General features: G+C 37.6%; 1 protein-coding gene and 1 long non-coding RNA gene across 2 annotated transcripts; both read right to left on the minus strand.

Moving 5' to 3' along the window:
• Positions 1–382: 382 nt before the first annotated feature.
• On the minus strand, positions 383–1,049 carry LOC120440304. The gene is made up of 3 exons (XR_005613151.1): positions 992–1,049; positions 764–840; positions 383–625 (listed from the first exon to the last, which is right to left on the minus strand). It is a non-coding gene; the product is annotated as an uncharacterized LOC120440304 (long non-coding RNA).
• A 1,546-nt stretch (positions 1,050–2,595) lies between these two features.
• On the minus strand, positions 2,596–4,711 carry LOC120440351 (protein mono-ADP-ribosyltransferase PARP9-like). The gene is made up of 5 exons (XM_039612685.1): positions 4,674–4,711; positions 3,948–4,580; positions 3,464–3,550; positions 2,906–3,088; positions 2,596–2,709 (listed from the first exon to the last, which is right to left on the minus strand). Exons 2-5 carry the CDS (start codon positions 4,530–4,532, stop codon positions 2,596–2,598), a joined length of 969 nt encoding a protein of 322 aa, XP_039468619.1. The 5' UTR covers positions 4,533–4,580; positions 4,674–4,711.
• Positions 4,712–10,600: the final 5,889 nt, after the last annotated feature.

Genomic DNA, 10,600 nt, shown 5'->3' on the forward strand with positions numbered 1-10,600 from the left:
ATTATTATGAAAATATTTTCACACACCACCTCAAGTAGCAACTTTAGTTTTAGACATTATTTATACAGCGCTTAATCACAACAATAGTCACCTCAAGGCACTTTATATAATAAGTTAAACTTTACAATAATACATACAGAGAAACACCCAACAATCATATGACCCCTATGAGCAAGCACTTTGGCGACAGTGGGAAGGAAAACTCCCTTTAACAGGAAGAAACCTCCGGCAGAACCAGGCTCAGGGAGGCGGGGCCATCTGCTGCGACTGGTCGGGGTGAGAAATTACATTTCTCATATTACTGATTTCTCAGATTACTGTTATACAGTTTTGATATATTATTATTCATTATCTGTCATCACACAAATCAACCCAAAAATCAAAAAGGAAATACTTAAAATACGTGCTCAAAGCAAGAATGTTATACATATTGTGTTTTACACATGTGTTCCTCAAAACACCAATAATAACTATAAGCAGATTATTCTAGTAGCTTTCACTGCATGTGGAATTAGGTTACACAAAGCACACACTTCCACTCTGTCTTCTGAGCACTGCTGAGCTGTTCGTTTGTCATGTCCAGGCATTCAGAATGGAACCAGCAGTTGCAGTTATCACACTGAATCTGTAAACAAATAACATATGAGCTTTCATAAACACATGAAGTAAATAATTCTATGTTTTAATAAATTACAATCGTTAACAACACAGAGTCAAATACTTTGTTGTAGATAACATAAAACTATTTTTAAAAACACTATACCCAGTCAGTGATGGAGGGTCCTGGATTGGGTGGTTTCGCTGTTGCACACATGGCACAGTTGGTGTCACTGTCAAATACTAAAACATAATGTAACATAATATATATATATATATATATATATATATATATATATATATAGATATAGATATATATATATATGTGTGTGTGTGTTAGTGTTCATCGGTTTGACACAAACAAATATGTCCATTTGAAAAAGATATTACACACCTGAGGCCTCAAGTATTGTCTGTGCAAATGTCCTTCGTGCCTGGGCCATCTCTTTTTTGTCGTCAAAATGTCATTTCTGGTTTATTTGGGAATGCTTCCATTACTGCTTTGGTCATCTGAAATGAAAACAAAAAATAAATTTAATTGAAAACATCTGCAAATGGGGCAGCACGGTGGCACGGTGGTTAGCACTGTTGCCGCACAGCAAGAAGGTCCTGAGTTCAATTCCACCATCAGGCCGGGGTCTTTCTGTGCGGAGTTTGCATGTTCTCCCCGTGTTTGCGTGGGTTCCCTCCGGGTACTCCGGCTTCCTCCCACCGTCCAAAGACATGCAGTTTGAGGGGATAGGTTAATTGGATAATCCCAATTGTCACTAGGTGTGAATGTGTGAGTGAATGGTTGTTTGGCCCTGCGACAGACTGGCGACCTGTCCAGGGTGTACCCTGCCTCTTGCCCTATGACAGCTGGGATAGGCTCCAGCGACCCTGGAAAGGATAAGCGGAAGCGAATGAATGGAATGAATGAACATCTGCAAATGTTACACTTCCTATTTAAACAGTTTAACCTTTTAAGATTATTTTAACTTATGTTCTTATCTAATTTTACAGAACAATATTATTGCTTTAATGTGGTACCATCCCATGATGACCATTACTCCGCAGCTAGAACCATCCTGTTGAAATGGATGTGTCAGTACTCCTCCTCGAAGTCTCACATTCACCCAGTCTGTGTTGTTGTAGCATGTCCTCCTCATTTTGAAGTATTCACTGTGTGAACATATTGTACATGACATTTATATACAAATGAATGATAAAAGTCACAGAAAAAGAACATTCTGTACTTTTTCATAAATCACATAGACACATATAACACACATCAATGTGTTTTTAATGGCGTGTCAGAAAGCTGCTCTAGATTATGTTACATGAAGTATCAAAAATAATAACATGTTCTTTTGAATCTACAAATGTTAACTGTGTCAAATGTCTCACTGCTTAAACACTGTCAGGGTATTTTTATTATTTAAAATTACATATGTGTGTAATTTTGAAGTAATTTTTTAAATTCTTTATAGAACCGATAACCATGGATTTTATTACACTTTCATCTACAACCATATGTCCACCTATAGAAAAAGAGGTCCTCTGTCCTCCTGTCACTTTTCTAATGGCATTACAGAGTACCTAATATTTTATGTTATTATTATATACATGTTATAACCCATAATTACCAGAATCTTTTGGCTGCACGGTCAGACTCTTCCTGCTCCAAAGAGTTTCTTGAAGGATCGACCAAATACAGACAGCTGTCATCTGCATTTATGTACTGCGATAGATATATAAATTTAAAAAGTACATAAATTATGAAGAATGTTTTATTGAAACAAACTTTTTTTCACAGAAATGCTGCTTGTACATTTCCAATGTTCACAAAGGATAAAATGGCTCTGTAGTTGTCAAAGTTCACCTGTGACATATTAGGAATTAATTACAAATTTGCAACAATAATTTTTTCATTTATCTCCAGAGATTAATAAAATTTAAAAAACTGAATTCTAGAATATATGAAATAAAAATTTACCTTGGACAAGCTTGTCCTCCTGATTAGTTCTCTCTCTCTCCATAGAGGATCACACCGCTCGTGTAGTGGTTCATAATGTAGATATTATTCCCCAGATTCAGCCGAATGGCCCAGTGGTGCAGGAGACTTTCAATGACCTGAGGAGTATAATAAATAACCTTTTATTACTTTGTAAACATGATAAATTTTTGGAATACAAAGGTTAATAAAGAGTTTTTTACTTACGTATACTCAGTATTCAGTCATGAGGATATGCCTGGAATGTAGATCTAAAGCAGTACTTACTGAATGTGTAGGGAACAACTAATGTTCTGCCCCAGCTTTAACGTTAACCTTATCCAGCACTTTTTGGGCGGGGGGGTTAATACCTGGATTACATACCTCTCCAACAAGCCAGCTGTGTGGTCTAAGGGTCAGGAACGCACTGTGACGTATGACAAAGTTGTTACCTCTAATCTGAGATGGGACCACAGAAACAACAACTTCCGCTTCCTGTTGTTTCCACAAATATGCGACCTGTGTTTCAACAAGACAATAGTAACTAAATAAAGTTAAAAAATTCTTCTTAGAGAGGTTTTAAATGTAATTGAAAACATCTCCAGATTTGATTTATAAATTTTAATGTAATTTATTTGAGATGTTAAACTACAATAAGAAATTAAAAATTGAGTCAGTTAATGTTGTTCTTGTAAAATTAAGGCCAGTAACTTGTAAATGTTACATTTATTGTTGGACTGACATTTGCAATTTTTCTATGATCTGTAATTTTCATTCACCAACACATACATATAATAAAATCTAATATATAATTACAAAAATATGTACTAACAAACTTGGTTTTTCAAACACATGACATAGTTATTGAATTAGAGTTTGTTTGTGAAACATCACCTGTGATGCAGTGTCCTTTGTTAGACCGGCTGTGTTTCTCTCAAGGTGCTCTGTCCTTTCCAGTGTAGATGGAGAATCCTCTGGCCCCTCGATTTGTGGGTTGAATTTAAAGAAAATATTTGTTACTGCTGTGATCATTTTAAGTAATGTTTTATTAAGGAAAACATTGCATTACCTTTTGCATAAATTACACGTTATTAATGCTGATATATTTCACATAATACTGACTAAGTGCGGTGTTTGTTGGATTACAAAATCATAACAAATGAAGAAGAACAACATAACTTGAATGTATTTAATGACTGCTACTTTTTGTGGCCTAGTTTCTATTGCACAATTTGAAAAGGGTTATTCTATGTATCAAAGATGCTCTAATTCTTTAATTTCACTTGTTATTTCATAATAATTATTTATTCATGGTTATTGTTATAATTTTTTTCTAACACTAAAGATAACAATTAAACTTTAAAATGGGTGTACTCACTGTCCTCATGACATCAGAGAGTGGCTCCAAAGGAATCTCTTTGAAGGCCCTTTCCATTTCCTTCACGGCTGGATCATCGTTGTTTACCAGGTGTATTTCAAATGGAGGACTTGTGGGGTTCTTATGTTCAATGTACTTTTTGATTGTGGTGACTACAACATCAGCACAAATTGAGACTGGAAAGTTGAATATTCCAGAGCTCACTGCTGGAATGGCAACAGATGAAAATTTGTGCTCTTCTGCACATGTCATGACATTCAAAATACCTTTAGTTAGAAGTTTCTTTGCATGCGATATCATGTGCACTGTGGGGTCATTCTGCAGACACGGGCCTACCAAATGAATCAGCTTCATGCAAGGTAGTTTGCCTGCTGTGGTAACTGCAACTTGTCCTGCCTTTAATTTGCCATTTTTGGCAATGAAGACATCACTCTCTGCTTGGATAGTACGTCCTCCAGTAGCAGACAGTGCCTTTGCAAGTCCACCCATGTGAGAGAGACTTTCATTAGCTGCATTCACAATTGCATCCACTTTGAAGGCACATAAATCTCCTTTCCATATTGTGACAGACACTTTATTAGCCATGTATATTGCTATTTTTTGGCTAACAGCTATTTGTTCCTGGCTCTCATCCTACAAAGATAGACACATGACAATTTTCAGAGTCATTTATGACAATAACACACAAAACATAAATGTAGACATTAAAAACATTTCTAAAAATACCTGGTTTTGAAGAGCATCATATTGTTTGTGCTGTTCCTGTTTAAAGGTTTGAACAGTGGTCTTCCCTTTTATCTGTTAACAGATAACATTTTTGAATGACTTTATATAATAGAATATAATAGACAATAGAATATGGTCATGAATGAGACAAACTTGTTCTGAATTGAGATGTATGTAACGAGTGAGCATCTGTCCTGCTGTTGGTGTACCATACAGGCACTGATATGACTGTGTATGAGTGCCTAGTCCCCTTAAAGGACTCTCTCCAAAAATTCAATCCCAAGTAAACAGAGGAACTATGAGATAAAAACATGGGCAGTGTGTGATGCCCGGTCCAGCTGTAAAGAGAACATGCTAGTGTACGATTGAAACTTGCTTTCCTGCAGTCAGGCCACATGAGCTGTGCTTAAAATTACAGTAGGTCTCCAAAAGACAATGATCACCCTTGAAAGCTTGTTAAATTCATATGCCCTTGGCCTACAACTGCTGAAAACAAAGCTGTACATGGTGTGACCAGCAAAAAGCAAAAAAAACCTGAGCTTCCTCCTGCACTTGTGTCACCTATGGACATGCATTGTTTTTCATTAAAGTGGGGGTTCACTAAGGCCCATGCCTAGGTGTAATACAATGTCAAAAAACATAAAAATTTCAGGTAATCAGTTGGAATACAGTTTGATAAAACTGTATTCCACGGATGATAATTTATAATTTATAATTGATGCTTTATAAATAGTCAAAGCAGACGCTTTACCCCAGAGGACAAAAGGAGTATGGCAATCGGGAGGACATCACAAGGTTTATTTATTGAAAATAATGGGAACATGATGACCAATGTTCCCTCTAATTTTTCATGTGTCTGAGCAAACACACAAACTCCCTGAGCGTCCCTCGGACCACTGTGAGCAACATCAGACGTGTGCACTGTGGTCACGCCAGCATCAAATCCATCCAAGTTATATGGTTTATTAAAATCAAATCAAATTACAGCATTTACGTTTATGTTAGACTACCTTTAATTAACTACTTTAGCCCATTTACAATGAAAATGTAAAAAAAAATCTAGTCATTGGCCTGTGTAGTATGTTAACACTATTTGAAGTAAAAATAACTTGAACTCCAATTTCGAAAACACAACTTTCTTCTTTCTTTTTTTTTCTTTTTTATAAAGCTCTGACTTGTATTATGAGTGTGAGTCTGTGGTCTAGGAGAGAGTCCTGTAACTCTGTGTCACGGCGAGTGAGATGAGCCGTGTGGAAAATAAGGGAGGATCCAAATGCAGGCACTTGTACAGGTGAGAGGGTGGTTTATTAAACACAAAAAGAAAAGGACAAAACAGCAAACGGGACCGGCAACTATCTAAACTGAGAACAACTAAACTACTGACACAAACCAGGACCTGAACATGAAGGAGGATGAGCGGAGGTAGCGGACGACAGACAGCAGGGAGACACACAGATGGAGCAGGGTGGATACACAGACGGACCAGCAACTACAAAGACAGAGGACGCGACTTAAATACACACAGAGAAACACAGGGAGATTACACACAGGTGGGGAACACAGCTGGGAATAATCAACAAGACGAGACAGAGGTAAAACTGAACACACTCACATGAGACGCAGACCTTCACAATAAAACAGGAAACAAGAACACTCACCAAGACGCAGACCTGACACTGAGAGACAGACAGAGAATGACACATGGAACTAAACCCACACAAAACATGAGAACACAAATCCTAAATACCAATAAACAGAAACATGGAACTCTAATAACAATAATCATCATTACCATCATCAAAAAATGAGAAAACAATCCAAAACACCAAGATAACTGAAACACAAAGTGCCAGAGAAACATAAAGAACAATCCATGATGCAAAAGTAAAAACATAATAAACTCGAAATACTGGGTCCAACGGACCCAGAACCGCGACACTCTGTCTGCAAAATATAGTATATAATGACCAATGTTGGGCAATTAATTATATAGTAACTCCTTCAAAAAAATAACTGAGTTTTGCAAACAACAAAGTTTTTTGCAGCTGTTTACCTAAAAATGCAGCCAAGGCGTTTTTTTAAATAAACATTTCAAACTATTTACAGAACAATCAGCTGTTCTGCATCAAATCTGATGCCACACAAATTATTTGTGCCACTCCAAAAAATAATTTCTGTCCACTATGAGATAAAGGAGAACAACAGCCTGATACCTGCAGGCCTGACAACAGGAGATGTATCACTGCTGTAACACCTGTAACATTCAGCAGCCGCCTCATTGTTCTGACACACACAACAAAACTATTGACTGCACTACACACTAACTACACACTAACTACACAAGATTTGCGCTGAACGTCGCAAATCTCTCACATCTCAAAACACCGCCATCACTCCTAAAACTTCCCCCCGTTTCTTAACAACTAGATGTCACGTTGCCATATCATTTTTTGATTGGTCGACATGGTACTTTTTTGGACAATAGGAAAGAGAGAGGGGGGTGGGGTTTGTTTTTGCTCACAGGCTTTTGAGCCTTTTTCCTTATAAAACGCCATTTTTACCGTTTCTTCCCGCAGTAAAAATAAACAACGATAGTATTCAGGAAGAAAACCAAACATTGCAGATATTTTTATCATAACTCTGGTTTTACGTGGCCGATCAACACAATTTAAAAACTGGTATAAAGTTCAGACTTTTTCCATCTATTGTTCCGTCTGTCCTGCTCACATCTCCAATGGTTGTACACGTCATTAACGTGGCTTCACTCCACATCAGCCACGCCGCTTTGCTAGCTAAACCACCGGTGTCAGACTCAGCACATAAGGACGCTGTCATAGCCTGTCAACCACGTTGATTAGCTGCGTGTATATGAATGTGAATCGCATCATTGGCTGGACTATGGGATAAGGTGGCATCGTTCTAATCCCATGCGGGAGCAGCCAGTCACTGACTAACACTGCAAAACAGAATTGTTAAAGTTTTAATTTTAATTTCAATTCAGGTTAGATTTTTTTTGTGCGCAATGCAGATTTTCTGTGCACAGAGACCGTGCCATTGTTTAAGTCAATATCTATGTATTGTAAATTTATATACAATTTATGTTTCTTTTTCACTTATTCTTCTCGCTATGATACTTGGTTCTTGGATTGCTGAATGTCACTATAGAGTTTACTGAGCTGCTGGTGAGCAGGACCAGTACCATGATGTCCAAGGTCCCCTAAGGAGAATACAAGTAATTCAAAAACATAATAAAAATAGATAAGTCAACATTTAGCACATTTACATTTATTAATAAATGACAATTTATGATAGTAATACAACAAATAAAAAAATGTACCGAGCATCATTGATGACCACAAAGTTGCATGTGGTAGAAGGTGATTTACCAGACCGGCAATAAATTTGGGTGCATGAAAGATGTTTCTTTTCGCCCTCACAGTCCAGTGTTGCATTGTCAACAATTGCCTGGAAATGGGTCTTCAAGGGGCATTCTGAACATCAGTCTGTAAAACAGATATATATCTATATTCAGTAAGTTATCAAACCAAAGAAAATTAATTATATAAAATGTTATTGTGGTTTAAAATATATATATTTTTAATAATGTGAATTCATTAATTCATTTGGGACAGACACAAGTAGAAAAGTTATTAAAATGATTACTTAAATAATAAATCTTAGCTAACCTTGTAGTCCTCAGCAATCACAGTCTTTTCATCCAAATCCAGGGTCCCTTTTTTTTTTGCATAAGGATTTTCAAGTTGTTGTAGTGTTTTGTTACGTTCCTTCCACTACAAGGACTGCAAAACACTATTGCTGCACTATGGACAACATCATCCATGTCTTTTAAGTTATCACAGCATGCAAGGAGCCAAAACACATGCATTCCAAGCCTGTAGTTCTCTGGAATGCTGGGAAAAGGAACGAATGAAATCACTGTTAGTAGGACCTTTACATTACAAAACTTGTATTCTTTTTTAATTATTGATATAAATGTACTCACTGTTTTTTACAAAGGTCGATGAAGAATGGGAATGTTGAATTGCTGTGCTGAATGCTGGCCAGTGAGTAAGACATAGTACTTCTGCAGCAGATCCTCTAGACTTGTTCTGCAGAATGTCATGGAAATGGATCGGAGGAGTACCAGGAGTACCATCGGAGTACCAGGGATCCATCACACATGAACATGACAGGCCTGTTGTAGGCCCGATTACCAAATGCTCTTACACGATCAGTCTGAAAGGCCTGCAAGAAGTATGTCACAGAGGCAGTAGTGTGGTCACACGTGACATATGTAGCAACTGGAAGAGGAGAAGCACCTTTGGATGGGTTTCTGACAACCAACTCATACACATAGTATGGTGGCGTTCCAGCACTTTCTTTTCTTATTATACTTCCAGTGGCATCAAAGTACACAATGTCTTCTCTGCATCTTTGATGAAAAACTGACAAGGTTTTCTTAGACCACAGCATTATGCCCTTTGGATGCATCAGAATCTTCTGCAGTACGTCCTTTTCAGTGTCCTGATACTGTTGAATTATCTTTTGTAAGCTAATCAACTCGTTGGGATCTGCTCTACTGGCTTTTCTTTCAGACCATGCAATGTTTTTCAAGACTTCTTTTGTTGGAGCATCATCCCTGTTGCCAGATTGGATCACCTTTTGTGGCACTTTCTGTAAAGACTCCAAGTACAAGCTCCTTGGTAATTTGTTTTGAGGAGTTCTCCAGCACTTTGGCGTGATTGTGCACGCACAGGCCGCCTTTTCAGCTCTTTGTTATTATGGCAGACCTCACCTCCTTTAAAACGACTTCTGCTTTCAGTGTCTCTTCGTCATAAACCACCACAGCCACAGTGACAGGGCAGTCCTGAAATCTGCAGTACCCCATACACCTGAAAACCGGTGCCTTTGATCTTGAAGAGAGTTTTTTCACACTGTGTCTCCGAAATCCAAAACTGCAGTACGGATTAAGGGTTCTGATTCCACTGGCAATTATATTTGTCCACTGCAGTCCTTTAAATATTCTTCCTGACTGATGTTGCCGTAACTCCTTCCATTCATTCTCATTTATGAAAAAGAAAGTTTTCTGCTGTGGCAAACCAGATGTGAAAATCTTTCTTCTGAACTGCTACTGTCTGTGTTGACCTTAGCTGATTCATCTGATTCATTCCTCTGCAACATACAGATATATATTTCAAAAAATATCTATAAATACTTTCAATGTTTGTCACTACAGTGTCTCTATGAAACAGCATCATTATGTTACAATTTCACTAATGAACCCATAGTACAAGTAAGTGAATATGACTAAGAAATATTTATTTTACCTCTAAAGATCATCACAAAAGATTTTAACTTTATGTCACGGTCCTGGGTCGGATCGACCCAGCATTTGAGTTCCTTATGTTTTGGTTTTGAATGATTGTTCTTTATGTTTCTCTGGTGCTTTGTTGATTTTTATTATGGATCTGTGTTTCAGTTATTCTGGTATGTTTCTGCATTATGACTAAGGTTCGGGTTGTATTTTGTTATTATTGCCGGTTTAGTTCAGCGTCAAGTCTGCCTCTCTCTGTCTAGTCCGTGTCTTAGTTAAGTGTGTTCTGTTTCCTGTTTTACTTTGAAGGTTCATGTTCCTGTCTGATGTCAGTGTTCCAGCTTTGCTCTCCCTGTCTCGTTAGGTCTTATTCCTCCCAGCTGTGTACCCCTTCTGTCTCTAATTCCTTGATGACTCCCTCTGTGTATTTAAGCCCTGTGTTTTCCTGTGCTCACTGTCGCGTCGTTAACGTCTCCTACTCTCAAGTTAACTGTGTTCCGTCTGCTAGCCTGCCTGTCTCCTTAGTTTATTTCTGTATTCTCTGTTTAGTTAAGTTTATGTGCCTTTTTCTGCCCAGCAATAAAGCTGCGTGTTTTGAGTTTACATCTGCCTC

Source organism: Oreochromis aureus, linkage group 5 (genome assembly GCF_013358895.1).
Source record: "Oreochromis aureus strain Israel breed Guangdong linkage group 5, ZZ_aureus, whole genome shotgun sequence".
NCBI classification, from domain to species: Eukaryota; Metazoa; Chordata; class Actinopteri; order Cichliformes; family Cichlidae; genus Oreochromis; species Oreochromis aureus.